Here is a 17,514-nt window from a genome sequence, read left to right as displayed (position 1 = left end):
TAATACACTAATCAACGGCATGATTCAGAATTGTACTCGGTGTTGGAGAGATTTCAAAATTGTCTCTAACACACAGAAATAAAGGGGAAAAAATAGGCAAATTCTAAGATTCATCCGTTCTTGCTTCAGCAAAAAAATCAACAGAGATCCGACAATTGTCAATTTTCATAATCCAAATGGCTAAATCTGCAAGAACAAGATCAGATAGGCCAAATCCAACAAGGAGACATATGCAATAATGAATAATCAATCTGCTCATTAGCCATAAAAAGTCTTTCCCAAACTGTCAAAAGATAATGAGTAGCTTAAAGTCCTAGGTACTGGTTGGTAAACACTTCATAGAAGAAGATGGGGATGCTTATGCTTATCTATTGCTGACACCCTTAATAAGAAGGAACCAAAATACATGTTTCCCATCAATTTACACGACAGAAAGAGGATGCGGAGAATTAAGCACTTTCTGCTTCCCTTTTCATTCCAACTACTAAGATGCAACCTGGATGGACCATTGGCCCAGGAAAGAAGAACACAATAAAATTTCACAAGTTCTATTCCATTTGCACTTTCTGACGAGAGCAAAACAAACACACACACACCCTGGCTCACGATGAAGTTAAAAGCAAAGAGCACAAGCAGACTTGTTGTCTTCAAGTTGCAAACAAGAACCAGAGGTAGACCCACCTCCATGCTGCAAGCAAAATGAATAAAGTAAACAATAGCTTCACCAGCAGAACAGGGTCCTCGCCGGCAATGTAACAAATCTTTAATCTGCCAGAGCGATTCTGCTCTATTGAGTTCAGCACTAATCCTTAAACTATAACCAGATTAAATTTACAAGACTACAACCAAATATTACCAAGACAAACCAGTACATTTATATGCTGCTATCCTCATAATCCATAAGCATTTACCAGACAAGGCAGGTACCATCAGAGAGAATCTGGTATCAAGAATCAGCAACATCAGCTCCCATTCAACTATTGGCCAAAATTTACTTTTTTCTTAACCTGGATCAATTAAGTAACTAAACTTGAAGGAAACAGTACCATTTCCCAAGTTGCATCCTTGCCCGCTCCCTAGGAGAAACTCGAAGTCTTGATCAGAGTCGTAGCAGAAATGCCTCAAAGGCTTTTATGCAGGAACCCAGCATGAGCTAGCACATATAATCCTACCCTTCCATCCCTGCAACATCCATTTTCCATCTTCATCTATCACAAAATCTTTGTGCAATCCTTCCTTCACTTTACTCCTCAGTTTCTTCAGAAGCCCCAGATTTAATGGAAGGATCCTCAAGCCTGCTCTTGTGTTCCTAACCTGCCACTGCTTGTATGTCTCAGGCCTCTCGACCCTTTCCACACCCTCACAAGCAATTATATTCATGACCTCACGCCCATAGAACTCTTTCTCAAAGTTCATCCTTTCCTGATCTTCTAATCTTGTGTTAGTGTCAAACATATCAAACAATGAGGAGTAATGAAAGAGTGCCTCACGAAAACGAGTGATGAAGAAGGGCGCACTGTACGGCCCGTTCATAACACAATGGACGAAAATGTCCGGATTAATCTTCCTGATTAGCCCAAGAACAGCGTCCCTTGGACTGTCTACCACAACCGTCTCATCAAGAAGATTCTTAAACCGGACGAGACAATTCACAGCAAGCACCTCGTCACTGTTTATGTTGAGGTCCTCCAGTTTGATAGTTTCCCATTTCTGTGCAATGGCACAGTATTGAAATGGAACATTAAATCGTTTACAATACTTTGCCAACCGACGTCCTGTCTCCTCGACAAGTTCTGCGGGATGGAAACCAGGTTGAGGAAGCTCTATCCCAGTAATTCGAAGCTCAGGGGCACCACCAGGCAGGGTATGTAGATATTTGATTAGGATGGGCCATTGGGAACCATAAAGGATACCGAAATCAACAATATGAAGTTTTTTTTTTGTTGATCCTGCGGCTGTATCCAAAATCATTTGGTTTGCAAATAATATTGCCATCTTCGAGAATGGGCAAGCTGAAAGAAAAAACTGGTAAGCTTTTAAAATTTCAACAGTTGAACTCCTCCTGGTAGCTAAGGCCGCATAATTCTGGGTTCCAGTTCCCGCCAAGCGAGCCTGAAGACCGTTAGCAAAGACATGTGCCACCCTCTGTATCCCATTACCCAAAGGAGAAGAGTGCAGCCTAATCTGCCTTACTAGTTCGTTCGCAGTCCTGCGATCATCAGCAGCAACAGATTGTGCACAACTAATCAATAGAGCCCTTAATCCCACGGCTTCGTTTTTCTTACTTTGTTTCCAACCACGAGTCCTTCCGCCACTAGGACCATGCGGTTGTCCAATCAGCTGCAAACTCATGCTTGCTTCATTTTCCACCACTTCTTTGACATCACAGCATGCATGGTCACTTTTTACTTCGCCGAAAAGAAAAATCCTATCGAACATGTCAGACAACTCGGCATCTTCTTCCTCACAACCTGCCCACTGCTTTCTGCTTCTCTCCTCTTCTAAATTACTATCTTCCCTTTGATGATTCTTCTTACCCCTCGAGCTATTAGGTGATTGTTCCTTCTCGTTCTCCTCCACCTTGACTACCACCTCAGAAGCCATTTGCATTGACCTTGCAGGCAATCTATAGCTCTCCGAATCCGTAAACAGCTGATCACTACTGGGAAGGAACATACTAGCTTCCTCCACCCCTCTCTTGAACTGCAGAATTGACTGGCTATCCCTAAAGACGTTGGAAACCAAATGGCTAGAATCCATTGGGTCATTAGCATCATTAACAAGTGGACGACTTTGTCCACATGGATTTTGATGTCCACGATCAACAATCCAACCAGGGTCAATGGTGTTGTCACTGTTAGTATTGCTGTTTGTACTCCGATCACTAGAACTAGCAAACAAAGAATCATCTAAGCTCGAGCTTCCATCATTTTGATTGAAGTAAACAGGCAGTTGATTGGTGGAAGTGGGGTACTTCTCGCCAATAACTTCATACAAGGATTGCTCAGTAGCTTGGAGGGCCAAAGGATCATGGAACATACTGGGCATCTGCTCAATGTTCTCCTCCATGAGAATTGAATTCATGTACTTAAGAACGTTAACAGAGAAGTCGCCATCATCAAGAGAGTCACCTTCGGAGGTTCTTCCCGAGGTCCAAGCAACATAGCCAGGTTCAGGATTTGGGGGAAGGGGGCAAAGATCCGAGAAATTGTTGGAATATACTGTTTCATCTCTAAACTTGATTGTGTTTGCAAGACTTTCAAAATGATGAAGATTGGGAAAGAAGGCATTACTATCAAGTTGGTATCCCTTTCCAGTATCAGATAATTCAGTGAGGTGTGGATCCATGATCATCTGAGCTTAAAAATCTTAGATAACAAATGATACATGACCACCTCTTACCCAAATTAATCACTTTCTAGACTAAAATCAATAGCTTGCCAAAAGGAGGGAAAACGGCTAGGCAAGTCAACACCGCCAACACCCCAAAAAAATAATAATAATAAATAAATAAAAATTTCTTAAGAACACACCCTAGCACCGTAAATATTTTTATACGGAAAGCTTAAAGATCATCGTGGCCATGGCTTGAAAAAAAAAAAGTGACTCACTGTATGGCAGATCATATTATCGGGAAAAATAAAAAGTTCAACAACTGCATAGAAGAAAAAGGCACGGAGAAAGAGAGCCTGAAAAGGTTGATTCTGTTGCTACCAATTAATTCTTAACATCAATTGGCAGCAGAGAAAGAAGGTGAAGAGGGAAAGAAAGAAAGAAAGAAAGAAGAGAATCCCAACTACAGGAAGCCATTGAAGTCCATGAACTCACAAAGGAATTAAGCATAGATCGAAGGCAGAGAAATCAAATGACATGAAAGGAAGAGAGATGTCTGGCAAGTACCTTACAGAAAAGAGGAGAGAGAGAATGCAGTGGAGAGCGATGAACACTTTCAGATGAATTGAAGGGTTAATAACTGTTCGTTGGTTTTAGCTTTTTCTGAAATGTTGTGAACCTTCCTGGAAGCAGGATGCCACTGAAGGTTCCGAGACTGGAGGAAGACGATTGGCGAAGGACTTGAGAAAAATAATTGGCAAGGAATTGAGAAAAATAAAACTTAATCCGCCAGGAAAGATTAATTTACGAACAGCAACGACTAGATGTTAACGTTACCAATCGTTTCAAATACAACATGCCCCAATTAGAACAAGAAAAAGGTCAGCGATACACACTCTCAAACTTAAATTATTCCTTATCTTACTCATCAAATATCATTAAGGATCCCTTTTGAAATGCGGAGCAATGCTATGTTGCCCACTGGCGGGCAACATAGGATTGCCGTCATATGCGTGTCCTATAAATAATGATTACTGTCGTTATTAACGTGTCAAAAGGTCGAAGTCTGGAGGTTAATGACCGAATTACACGACAGATGAGGTGGACGCGCATTGACCACAAGCTGGTTTCTTGTAGACAACGGAAAGCATCAAATAAATATAATTATAATAATAATAATAATAATTACAATATGTAGGTTAGATTGGTCTGGATTGGGCCCTGCTGTTGAGAGAGAGGGCTTCGTACGGGTAGACTGGGTCAGGCTAGGCCCAAATCTTGTGGGCCTAGCATCTTTAGGGCCACGTCCACTTGCTAAATTAGACTAGGCTGGACTACCCAATAAATTTAACATGTCTTACCTCCACCGTCGTCTTCGCAGTTCTAAAGCCTAAACTAGCAATAGCAAAAGGCCAGGCTACTCCTCTCGTCTAAGACGTACATTAATTTGAAACATGAATATAACATAATGTCAAATGCTAAACTACAAACTGTAACCTTATTCTATAAATACAACAAATGAATTTCAAACTATATATGATGCCAGCAACAGAATTGCTACCCAGAAAGAAAAACCAAAAGTCCCAAATGAGTTGTATGAACAAGAGACTACCGGCATCAAACAACAGTTCCACCGGCACTCTCTCGTTCTGCTAATAATTTACGAGCCCCAATATTCTATAAGCTACAAAAACTGTTTAATTAGATATGTACATATACACACCTCTTTTCACGTAAAAAGAATGCCAAGAAGAGAACGCATTTGAACGGGAGGAGACCGCCTCTGTTTAGAAAATGCATGCCACGAGCTCCGAGTTGATGGAAGTAGTAGTAGTACTCAGAGAAGATGGAGAGACTCCGGCAGCTGTTTCAGGTGCTGCTTTGGTTGTTGCTGGGACCAGTAAGCATGGGCTGCCAGGACGCGGTCCAAGAGCTCCTGCGGCACAGGCTCGCCCCTCCTTTGCTGGGGCGATATTCTTGCCGTGTGCACCAGTGTTTTCCACTTATCCTGCCCACCACACATCACATTTTGATCAATCACAATTCACAACCATAGGATTAATTAGGGGTAAGCAACAAGTCATTTATAGCGCCTTTTGTTGTGCAATCCGATCCGATCCGATCCAGGCGCTAATGATTCATCGGCTATGTATATTTTAGGCAACTAAAGAGAAAACATTGTCCAATAACAGCAACATAGCAAGCTTTAAAATCCCAAGATTCCAAGTTGTTGAAGTCAGGTTTTTCTAGATACTCCCAAGTTAGATTAGAATATTTGTAATGATATTTGGCTGTGGAGGGTTAGTAAAAAGGAATGGATGTCCTTGTTTTATGGAAAGTTTTTTGTAAGGGCTGCTAAAGGGAAAGTTGTAATAGGTATGGCCCCTCCTTAAATCATGGGATTATGTCTTTTGTGTATATATATCAGCAAGTATCAATGAGGCATTATTAAGTTCTGAAAAACAGGAAAGTGTGCTCCTTCCTTTCTATGCTATAATTCTAACAAATGGTATCAGAGCTGTCTTCTTGAGGGATCTGTGAGGAAAATTCTGAGAGTGTTTGTGAGGTGAGAGATCAAACACTTGAGAGAGTGAGATGGCTTCCAGCAATTTCCTAGGGACGGGTCATCCAATGTTTACAGGAGAAAATTATCACATATGGGTGATAAAGATGAAGGCATACCTCAAGGCTTTAAATTTGTGGGATGCAGTGGAAGTAGGAGCAGATCCTCCGCCTTTGCTGCCTAATCCAACAATGGCTCAGATTAAGAATCATGAAGAACAGAAAGCTAAACAACCAAAGGCTCTCACATGCATTCATTCAGCACTGTCAGATGTTATCTTCACCAAAATAATGACCTGTGAAAGTCCTAAGGAAGCATGGGAAAAGCTAATATCAGAATTTGAAGGAAGTGACAGGGTAAGGGCTGTTAAACTCCTAACTTTAAAACGTGAATTTGAAATGCTAAGGATGAAAGAAGGTGAAACGGTGAAAGATTATTCTGCTAAGCTCATGGAGCTTGTAAATAAGATAAGGCTGTTTGGAGAGACTTATGAAGATAGTAAGGTGGTAGAAAAAATTCTAATCAGTTTGCCAGCAAGATTTGAGTCCAAGATTTCAGCCATTGAGGAATCTTGTGATCTCAAGACTTTAACAATTGCTGAGTTGATTAGTAAACTGCAAGCACAAGAGCAGAGAACAAGTATAAGGGAGGAAGAAGTATCTGAAGGGGCATTTCAAGCCAGGCATAAAGGGAAACAGCCTGCTAAAGACTCAAAACAGCCTACATCAAACAAAGGAGGTAAAGGAAAAGGTATTATGGGGTCCAAGGAATTTGGAAAAAATGGCAAGTTTCCACTGTGCAACACTTGTCAAAGGACCAATCATCTGGAGAAGGATTGTTGGTACAAAGGAAAACCTCAAATAGAATGCAGGTTTTGCAAAAAGCCTGGTCACATAGAAAGAAATTGTAGGGCCAAGCAAAGTCAATCTCAAGGTCAGTCCACACAACAAGCAAATTTTATAGATGAGCAGGAGAATGAATCTGCTAGTCTGTTTATGGCTTTCCAGGAAACACAAAACTCCTATAAGCAGACTTGGTTTATTGATAGTGGCTGCACTAGTCACATGTCCAAAGATGAGCAGATTTTTTCCAATTTAGATAGGTCTGTGAAGACAAGAGTAAAGCTTGGAAATGGACAGGTGGTTCAAGCAGAAGGAAAGGGTTCAGTGGTAGTAAACACTAAGCAAGGTACTAAATACATTCATGACGTGCTATTTATACCTTGTTTAGCTCAGAATTTATTAAGTGTAGCTCAAATGCTTGCAAATGGGTACTCATTATCATTTAAAGGGAAATTCTGCTATATTTATGATCCTCATGATTGCTTGATTGCTAAAGTGGTTATGGTTGACAAGGCCTTTCCTTTAAACTGGAATGTTGTTGGTGATAGTGCTAATTTTGCAAAGATAGATGAATCTGTGGTATGGCACAGAAGGTATGGGCACTTTAATTTGGCTGCTTTGAAATATATGCAAGCAAATGATTTAACAAGGGACCTACCTGAAATCCAAGTGACTAGTGATGTGCGTGGTTCTTGTCAATTTGGAAAAATGCATAGACAAACATTTCCTGCTAGTGCAACATGGAGAGCTAAGGAGAAATTAGAGTTAGTGCACACAGATGTTTGTGGACCAATGAGCACAGAATCATTAAGTCAAAACAAGTATTTTGTGCTCTTTATTGATGATTTCACTAGAATGACTTGGGTATATTTCTTGAGAAGCAAAGGGGATGTCTTTTCTGTGTTTAAGAAGTTTAAGACTATGGTTGAGACTCAAAGTGGATGCAAGTTGAAGGCTTTGAGATCTGATAATGGGAAGGAGTATACTTCTCATGAATTTGAGAGGTTTTGTGCAGATTTGGGTGTTAGTCATCAACTAACAGTGAGCTACTCACCACAGCAAAATGGAGTTTCAGAGAGGAAGAACAGAACTGTTGTGGAAATGGCAAGGTGCATGATGGTGGAAAAGAATTTGCCTTTGAATTTCTGGGTAGAGGCTATTCATACAACAGTGTATTTACTCAACAGGCTGCCTACTAGATCAGTGGATGGGAAGACTCCAGTGGAAGCTTGGTCAGGGTTAAAACCAACAGCCAAACACTTGAGGACATTTGGTTCAATTTGCTATGTCCATGTGCCCTCTGCAAAGAGAAGCAAGCTAGATCAGAAGGCTGAAGTGGGAATTTTCTTGGGCTATTCATCCATGTCAAAAGGCTACAGGATTTATAATATGCAAAGTCAAAAAGTTTATGTGAGCAGGGATGTGGTGATTGATGAGTCTCTACACTGGAATTGGGACAAAGGTCTTGCTGAAAAAGACAAAGTTTTCTTGCAGAAAACTGAAGGGAAATCTGATTCACCACAACTTTCTGTTTTGACTTCTAGAATGAATTCTGACAAGGCTGCTGATTCCCCTCCTGATTCTCCTATTCTCAAGACAAAATCATTGTCTGAGGTATATGAGAAATGCAATTATGCAGCCTTGGAGCCTTCCTCCTTTGCTGAAGCAGTAAAGTATGAAGAATGGAGATTGGCAATGCAGGAGGAGATTGATATGATAGAGAAAAATCATACTTGGCAGCTTGTGGACAGACCTGAAGTAAGAAATGTGATAGGGGTGAAGTGGATTTTCAGGACAAAGTTGAATCCTGATGGCTCTATTCACAAGCACAAGGCTAGACTTGTTGTCAAGGGATATTCACAGCAAGCTGGTGTAGATTATGGTGACACGTTTGCACCAGTTGCAAGGCATGAAACTATAAGGTTGCTATTAGCTTTGGTTGCTAACTTGAAATGGGAAGTGTATCACTTGGATGTAAAGTCAGCATTCTTGAATGGTGAGCTGCAGGAGGAGTTATTTGTTGAGCAACCAGAAGGGTTTCAGGTTTCAGGGATGGAGAACAAGGTTTACAAGTTACAAAAGGCTTTGTATGGCCTGAAACAAGCTCCTAGAGCCTGGTACAGCAAAGTAGACTCACACTTGCTGCATTGTGGTTTCACAAGAAGTGAAAATGAAGCTACACTCTATGTTAAAAGGTTTGAAACTGGAGAATTGTTAATCTTATCTATCTATGTTGATGATATGTTAGTAACTGGAAGTAATTCAAGGCTAATAGCTGAATTCAAGAAGGAAATGGAAGCTGTATTCGAAATGTCAGACTTGGGGCTTATGACCTACTTTCTAGGGATGGAGATTAGCCAATCATCGGCTGGCATCTTCATTTCCCAAAGAAAGTATGCACTTGATTTGTTGAAGAAGTTTAATATGGAAAGGTGTAAATCTGTTGCTACACCTCTGGCTCAAAATGGAAAGCTGTCAAAAGCAGAAAAGGGTGAAGATGTGGATCCTAGCCATTATAGAAGTTTGGTGGGTAGCCTCTTGTATTTAACTACTTCAAGACCAGATATCATGTTTGCAGCAAGTGTGTTGTCCAGGTATATGCAATCACCTGGTCAGGTTCATTTAGGGGCAGCTAAAAGAGTCCTAAGGTATGTCAAAGGTACTTATGATTCTGGAATTTGGTATACAACAGCAGAAAATGGAAAGCTGCAAGGGTTTTCTGATAGTGACTGGGCAGGATGCCTTGATGACATGAAAAGCACCACTGGTTATTGGGTTCAGGAGTTTTTTCATGGGTTTCAAGGAAGCAAGATGTTATTGCTCAGTCAACTGCAGAAGCAGAGTACATAGCTGCTGCTGCTGCTGCTAACCAAGCCATTTGGTTAAGGAAGGTTTTGGCAGATTTGTTTCAAACTCAACAGGAAGCTACTGTCATTCAAGTTGACAATAAATCAGCCATTTCAATGACTAAAAATCCAGTGCAACATGGGCGTACAAAGCACATAAATGTCAGGTTTCATGCCATCAGGCAAGCTGAAAAAGAAGGTGAAGTGCAGCTGATTCATTGCAGCTCAGAAAACCAACTTGCAGACATTATGACTAAGTCACTTGCAGCTGGAAGGTTTGAAGATTTAAGGGTCAAACTGGGAGTCTCCAAGAAAAATCATGAGGAGGAGTGTTGAAGTCAGGTTTTTCTAGATACTCCCAAGTTAGATTAGAATATTTGTAATGATATTTGGCTGTGGAGGGTTAGTAAAAAGGAATGGATGTCCTTGTTTTATGGAAAGTTTTTTGTAAGGGCTGCTAAAGGGAAAGTTGTAATAGGTATGGCCCCTCCTTAAATCATGGGATTATGTCTTTTGTGTATATATATCAGCAAGTATCAATGAGGCATTATTAAGTTCTGAAAAACAGGAAAGTGTGCTCCTTCCTTTCTATGCTATAATTCTAACACAAGTCATCCCTTTGCGGGCACAATCTTAATAGTAAGTTCTTTCTGAAGTGAAAGAGTGTAATGACTGGAAATAATTGGGCAACCTCATTTAGAAAAACTTCAAAATTTCAAGGCAACCAAATTGATGGGTGCATAGGAGCTATCTAACTATCAATATCAGTAACTAGTCCAGTTAAAAATGGAACTCTCTAGTTCAAATGCAGGACGGTGGCAAATCACTTCCATACCTTCAGATCCACATAAGTTCGATGGTTCACATTATCAAAAGCTCGCAGTTTGACGTCACGCCATCTGCAGAGCAAACACGTGTGATTAGGGGCGAGACAACAAACCAAATAAGTTTAAAAGAGCACATCCCCAAGTAATAAAAACAACAAGGTGCAATATCTTCAGATTCATTAATTGTTTCTAAAGTTTTTTTAGTTGTACATGCCAATCGACTTTGCTTGTGCTCATGAAAGACTTGATGGTTCAGGCATAAGGTTAATAAAAGACTTTCCTGTGTTAGGTTTGACCAACATACCTTCCTGTTCCAAGCTTCTCAACAGCTTGAACCAATGCCTCCACTTCAGAAACTGAGAAAGGTCGACGAACCCGACGCTGCACGGCTTCAGACTTGATTTTCATCACAGGAACCACAGCCAGTGCCTCAGCTTTGATTGTTGGAACAGTGAACAACGCTTGGGAATTTGCTGGGTTTTTGTCTATTGACAAATCAGGAGGAGAGGGCATCAAATCATGATCACTTTCAAGAATGTTGCTTAAATTTGCCAAGGGAAGATCTGACAGGGAATCAGAGGTTCTCTTTCGAACTGCACTTTTTACTCCGCTAGATGCAGGTGTGTACCTGGTGAAGGCAACACATATTATCAACTCAGAGACAACTGAGCTGCATGAGCTGTCCTTAGAGCAGGTTATATGGCAATATTATCAGATCAGATTACCCCTATATGGCAATGGTAAAATTTAGCCCATAAATAAAAACTCTACTTGTGGAGTCAGCATTGCTACCTTCATGATGCTATACAGCAAGGGAAACAATAAGTTCTACACATTCTAATTTCCGGGACATCCTAAATTAAATTGGGGCAAACTCAAAGATGTAGTAGGACAAGAAGTAAGGATCTCTAATATGTACTAATAGTAAATGACGTGTATGAAATCTTGTAGCATCTAGGATTCTAGATTACCTTTTTAGTGCCTGAGGTGTGCCACTGCCACAGTTGAGTAGAAAGGGCCGATTTTCATGATTCACAGGCCCAGTAGCTTGGGAAGCATTAGGTTCCAAAGAGAAACCAAGAGCATCAAGCTTGCTATCATGAGATATTCCAGTCTGCAATAAAGTTTTGTTGTCATCTCTAATCTTCTTACCCTGAAGAAGTACACCAACTCTCAGTCCACCCCCTAATATGGAAGTCACTGCTTCCATAACTGTTCTCTGCACAACAGAGAAAATTGACTCCACTTTGTTAGCACTAATCCAAGGATAGAAGAGGAACCAAATTGCACATGAAAGAGACTTTGCAATATCAGGCACAACTAATGAGGCACAAACAGAAGAAGAATGCACCAAGTGTGCCAGAAGGGATTACATGACAAGAATTTCACACAAGTGTGATGATCTTCCCAACAAACCATGAATTTTCTGAAAATGGGTTAAAGACACGGGCTCCATGGAGTGCCTCAAAGCATGAAATGCGTGAAGTTCTTCACGTGCATGACAATGTTAAGATTTAGTTAAGTAAAACATAATTCTGTAAAACAGTCATGTTCAAGACCATGATGCATATGACATACCTTTAATGAACCGACTGTTGCCGACTCTGAAATCTCAATAAAAAGATCTGGAACCTTGAAGGACTTGATCCTAAGCTTCACTGTTAAAAGGATGACAAATTCATGTAAGAACCTTCAAATATCAGACACCAATGAAAGAATATATGAATAACTGCTTCAGAGGCTCTCATACATTGGGAATCACTGGAGCTAAAGGGTGTACTTTTACCTGCCTCACCAGCTGATGTCCGAGGCACTGTATAAGGTTTAGATTATTAGTGAAGAACCAAAAACAACACTAGTTCCAACCACAGGTGAAAAATAAAAAATCCCAAATAGAAGGGAAGGGATAGGAATAGGAATAGAAGTAGACACCTCCATGCTCTCTTGAAGCCAAGGGAGTAGCACCAGAACCGAACACCTTATCAGGTGTACTAGCTATTCCTTCAGTACCAACCCCACCATGCGAATTTGATGCTGAGCAGAAATTGCGAAATTTCCTCTTTTTGAAAGGATAATCCCTTTGAGACTTTTTCCCTTTGCAACAAATTTCCCAGTTGTGGTTGACAGGCTTTATTACTGAATCTAGAGACATAAATATAATGAACTAAATAAGAGTATTGAGAATAACAATAATGACTGCATACAATCATGTTTGGAGGACTGAGTACAATTAATGAGCAACCGCTCACCAGCATTAGGACATTCCTTATCCTCCAAATTTGGAGTTACTTTCCAATATTCTGATGCCAATGATTTCCCTATTCTTTGATTGCCAATACATGGTGAAGGCCTGAAAGCCTCTGATGTGATGCTAGGTTTAATGCATCTGGAAAAATTTTGATCATCATCTCTAAAAACTAACTTTACATCTTCCTGATTTGCACTAGGACTTTGATCAGGACATGAGAGCAACTTAGGGGTATTCTCTACACTAACAAAAGGAGGAGATTTCCCATCCCTAACTACCAGATCACAGAAACAACAGAAATCAGCACTGCTATTATTTGATACACTTTCTATCTTTGGTGGACCTATTTTTATCTGTCCCTTACTTTCACCCTCTAATGTACAATCAAAAGATTCCACATGCCCACAGGAAGCCGCAACTACTTTGTTGGCAAAGCTTCCGTGTTGAAACTTGTTTTTGGCATCAACCAATTTTATATCTGATATATCTGAACCAACCTTATCTGACAGAGTAGTTTTTTTACCAGATGCATGTTCCAAGCAATCATCATAACAAACACATGATGGTTCCTTTAAACTATTATTTAGAACAGGAGATTGATGGCCATGCTCAGAAAAAGAAAAGCTCCTATTGGGGCTTCCTTGGTCAAAAGTTTCTCCTTTTAAAGGAACTTCTTCATCTTGCTGCTCTTTCTTAATTGGATCTTTCAAATTTGAGCTCAGGTCTCTTCCAGGTAATTTATTATCTGTAGGATCACATTCTTCAGCCAATGAAAACAGGCCAGCTGCAGTAGCCAATGCGTCAAATGAATACAAATCCCTCCTCTAAAGCAGAAAGACAAGAAATAAAAGTTAGAATAGCTTGGAAAAGGAAAAAAGAAATGTCAAAAGATTGGCAGGGAGTGTATATTTACCCTTGCTGATCTAGTAGTTTGAGGAATGGGAGGCACCTGATAACCATTAAATCCATACTCTAATCTCTTCTGCAGTGCCATCTCCTGGAGATCATACCAGAAGCTCAACAAATACAAACAACCAGCCCTCTAAAATACCATTCACCATCTAAAGAAGCCATAGAAATTAACATGTGATAATCATCTAAGCTCAGGCACCTCAACAATCCCCTGCAAACAAACAAAAATACCAATCTAAGGTAATGTAAGGAAAAGGGGAAGATCAAAATTGATGGGGATCAAGGTGAGGAAAAAAAGATATCATGGCATGGAAAATTATGATGTATAGACAAAGAAAAATGGCAAGTTGGGATCTTTCGAAAGACTATACTAAGTTAATTTTGAGTATAATTTGTTGTTACATCTATACGTAACATACAAAAAATGAGGCAAAAAACATGCAGGTCGTCTATCAAACTAAAGTACAAAGCAACAGAGACTAAAATCTGTTGAAGAAAGAGCATCAGAATTTAAATGGAAAAATCCTGCAAATCTGCACAATCTCTTAGAGATGATGAAAAGGAAAATATATATATACATAAGCGCCTAGAGCAACATTCACCATTTCCCCAGAAGCCAAGAACCTAATAAAGGAATAAATTACAACTAAAGAGAGCAATCACATCCTTGTCGTCTTCTGATTGCAGGAGATACAAAAAAAATTCCTTATTTTTAAATGCTAATGCCACAGCTGAAGAAATTACAATCAAAGCGAACAACACCAAAAGTTGTACCACAGCACTACTCCAACTTAAACCATCAAAAAGTCAAAATAGACAACCGAATTGGAGTATAACAGACATTTCAACTGTAAAACCATAAAGGATACCAGGAAAACAATAACTTGTAGTTCTACAAACAGCCAATCCAACTGTAACTTATCACAAAATTTATATTTTCTTTTAGTTCTCTCAACTATAAAGCAGAGGAAAATGTGTGTAGAAATAGCCAGGAAGGCATGTTTCTCATTATTTAACAGCTATATGCCGACATGCATTTCCAAACTCTTGGAAACTGTAACAGCAAGTCCAACTAAAAATATCAAAAGAGTCGTCTTTTCTTGTTTAAGCAACAATCAAACAAAACATAAATACTGCGTTGGAACAGATCCGACAAATTGTCCCACTTTCCATAATCCAAATGGCTTTATCTACAAGAATAGAATTGGATAGACCTACTCCAAACTGAAAACATATGCAATCAGAACATAAATAATGTGTAGGAACAGATTCGACAAAATGTTGCACTTTCCATAGTCCAAATGGGTATATCTGCAATACCAGAATAGGATAGGCCAGGAATCAGAACATAAGTAATGTGTAGGAACACATCTGACAAATTTTCACTTTCCATATTCCAAATGGCTACATATACAAGAACAGATCGGCTAGGCCTACATGAAAAAGAAAACATATGGAATAAGCATCAAAAGTTTAAATTTAACCAGGGCATAAATGGAAAAGATGAACCTCAGGCAAAATTCTTGTAGTTTGCTGGATGGAACCAATTTCACATTGCTGAGGCATGATTATATGATCCATCAGATGCACTGAGGATAATATCCATTGGCCAAGATTATAAAACATGACCAATAGAAACTCCAAAAATTAGTCAAAGATAACGTGATCAGAGAACGGGCAGGAGGGGGACTATTCATAAACCCTCATAAAACCCTTATAGAGAGGACCAAAAAGATTGGCGTCAGAAACAATACAGAAGACGAATGTAAAAACCAAGAAGAGCAGGTCAAGCCAGGTAAGAATGGATCTCAAACATCTCCCTGATCTTGAAAACCTTCAAACCACACTGCACATCAAACCCACTGGAAAAGGAATTCAAGATGGGAAATACAAGTCCAGAGCAAAAAGGGTGCAATCAAATGAGTTAAAATTCAGATGGAAACTATCGCACAACAGCAAGACATTAAGCAAAAATAATGCTGCCTTTGGCTGGAGAGAATCATACGGAACGCCCAAGAATCTGGCCAAGAGATGCCAATTAAGTTATTGACCTCGCATGTAATTGGGTTCGAAAATTTCTCCTTTTCCTTCGGTTTCCGGCAACCAGCCTCACTGTTTAAGGCCAAAAAACACGTAATTTTCCGAAACATAAACCAAGAAATTCGACCTTCTCACCTCTTCGGGCCGGTACTCACGAAGTTTCTTTCACAATCCAAATTCTTTCTCAGAAAATGAACTTCACCGACAATTCATACAGAATTCCCAGGTGGAGCTAAGATCGGAGAGTTGTCGGAAAATTCAAAGAACAGATCCCATCCGAACAAGAATTCCGAGCGATCACGAGACTCTTCTCGGTTCGCCTAATAATCTACGTTTCTGCCTCTCGAAACATCCCATTCTCTAATGTTCTCGGCGAACAAACACACTGTTTCAAATGCCTTCTATGTCTTTCTCTCTCCTCACAATCTCACAGATGGTATAAACCCTCCAAAACCACCCACCCTTTAGCTTAAACCCCAGTTCTTATACAAATACCGTTGGCTTCCCTCCGGTTACCGGCTATAGGCAGGTTGCATGAACCACCTGAAGACCGGTTCTTCGCTCGAGGCTAACCCACACACTCTTCTCTAGTTCGTCCTGATCGCCCCACGTGGAGGCTTCTCCAATCGTGCATGGTCGAGAAAAACGTTGCGTCATGAATTTGCATGGTTTTTAATCTTATTCTGGATTTCGAGTTTTCCTTTCTAAATTTGGTCAAGTTTTTATTGCAATTTACAAGATTCAATTTGATTATATATATATATATATATTACTTTGATTTATCAAAAATATTATAAGATATGACGCTTCTATTACGGCATGAACACGTGATGGCAAAACGGGGACAAAATACTTTTTGTTTAATGTTGTCATTCCCACGTGATTGAAGAAAACCTCTCAAATTCTCACGTGATTGTCTAAATCTTCTCCAACTCAATTAATTGCGTCATCCTGTACCAGCTGGACAAATATTAACTTGAAGGATTCCACCCAAGAACTACTGCCGCTTCAAATTCAAGTTCATTAATATGAATTATCATTATTATATAAACTCCCATATCTCAATGCTTTGTAAACCCATTATCATTAGAGTCAGGTTTGGGTTAAGAGTTTTGAAAGTCAAAATATTTTTGTTAAGAGTTTTAATTTCATAATTTTTTTTAAATAAGGTTTTAAATGTTACAACTCGATCAGGACTCCTCTTATAGTTCACGATTTAATTCAATTTAAGTGATTTAATTCAATTTAATTTTCATGCTAAAAAGAAGGCGGGACCGGAAAAAAACGCCTTTTAAAAGAAAGTTTCTACTTTGATAATAATAATAATAATAATGATGATGATTATTATAATAGTAAAAATTTGAAGGATGCCTTCCCTTTACACTACGTGGCTTGAGCTGGAGTCAGACTGGCCTTGGCCAACCAAAACATGGGAAAATATTGGTTTTGATCTATCGAATTTTCTTTATTTATTAATTATATAATTATTATACACGCATGTGTCAGTCCAAAAATCATTCATCAATCATCTCGACTGACACGTCGTGCAACCTTATAATCAAGTCGATTGACCGATTAAGGGCAATCATCTCAATAATCGTTCACCAATCACCATTGCAGAAACTTTTTATTGCAGAACAATCGGTTTGACATGTGATAATATTAATTTAAAAAAAATAAAATAATATATAAGGGTATTGTTTAGTATGTAATAAATATATTTTATTTGTAAAAACGTATACTTGTTGTATTTTATGTTTGAATTAAAAATTATTTTATTAATTAATAAATACTTTAAAATATAATATACTTATTATTAATTATTTAAAAATTAAAAATAAAATAAAAAAATGCGTAATATCTCAATGAGTATTTATCTCACATTCTCAATTAAGGTTTGGGA

The 17,514-nt window shown here is 39.2% G+C and overlaps 2 protein-coding genes across 6 annotated transcripts; both read right to left on the bottom strand.

Moving 5' to 3' along the window:
• Positions 1 to 440: 440 nt before the first annotated feature.
• Positions 441 to 4,203, bottom strand: LOC127797496 (scarecrow-like protein 33). Its single transcript, XM_052330451.1, has one exon. It carries the CDS (start codon positions 3,352 to 3,354, stop codon positions 1,132 to 1,134), a length of 2,223 nt encoding a protein of 740 aa, XP_052186411.1. The 5' UTR covers positions 3,355 to 4,203; the 3' UTR covers positions 441 to 1,131.
• A 283-nt stretch (positions 4,204 to 4,486) lies between these two features.
• On the bottom strand, positions 4,487 to 16,216 carry LOC127797497 (telomere repeat-binding protein 5-like). 5 transcript variants are annotated; one of them, XM_052330456.1, is made up of 11 exons: positions 15,747 to 16,216; positions 13,573 to 13,782; positions 12,661 to 13,483; positions 12,344 to 12,553; positions 12,162 to 12,224; positions 11,990 to 12,069; positions 11,383 to 11,630; positions 10,716 to 11,039; positions 10,420 to 10,483; positions 6,016 to 6,076; positions 5,202 to 5,341 (listed from the first exon to the last, which is right to left on the bottom strand). In XM_052330456.1, the coding sequence occupies exons 2-10, from the start codon at positions 13,651 to 13,653 to the stop codon at positions 6,017 to 6,019; spliced, it is 1,953 nt and encodes a 650-aa protein (XP_052186416.1). In that variant the 5' UTR covers positions 13,654 to 13,782; positions 15,747 to 16,216; the 3' UTR covers positions 5,202 to 5,341; position 6,016. The 5 variants fall into 5 exon arrangements, with proteins under 5 accessions (XP_052186414.1, XP_052186412.1, XP_052186415.1 ...); XM_052330454.1 differs by lacking the exon at positions 6,016 to 6,076 and having other exon boundaries at positions 4,487 to 5,341; positions 15,081 to 16,208; XM_052330452.1 differs by lacking the exon at positions 6,016 to 6,076 and having other exon boundaries at positions 4,487 to 5,341; positions 15,747 to 16,208.
• Positions 16,217 to 17,514: the final 1,298 nt, after the last annotated feature.

Source organism: Diospyros lotus, chromosome 3 (genome assembly GCF_014633365.1).
Source record: "Diospyros lotus cultivar Yz01 chromosome 3, ASM1463336v1, whole genome shotgun sequence".
Classification (NCBI taxonomy): Eukaryota; Viridiplantae; Streptophyta; class Magnoliopsida; order Ericales; family Ebenaceae; genus Diospyros; species Diospyros lotus.
This window is presented reverse-complemented; position numbering and strand designations above follow the sequence as displayed.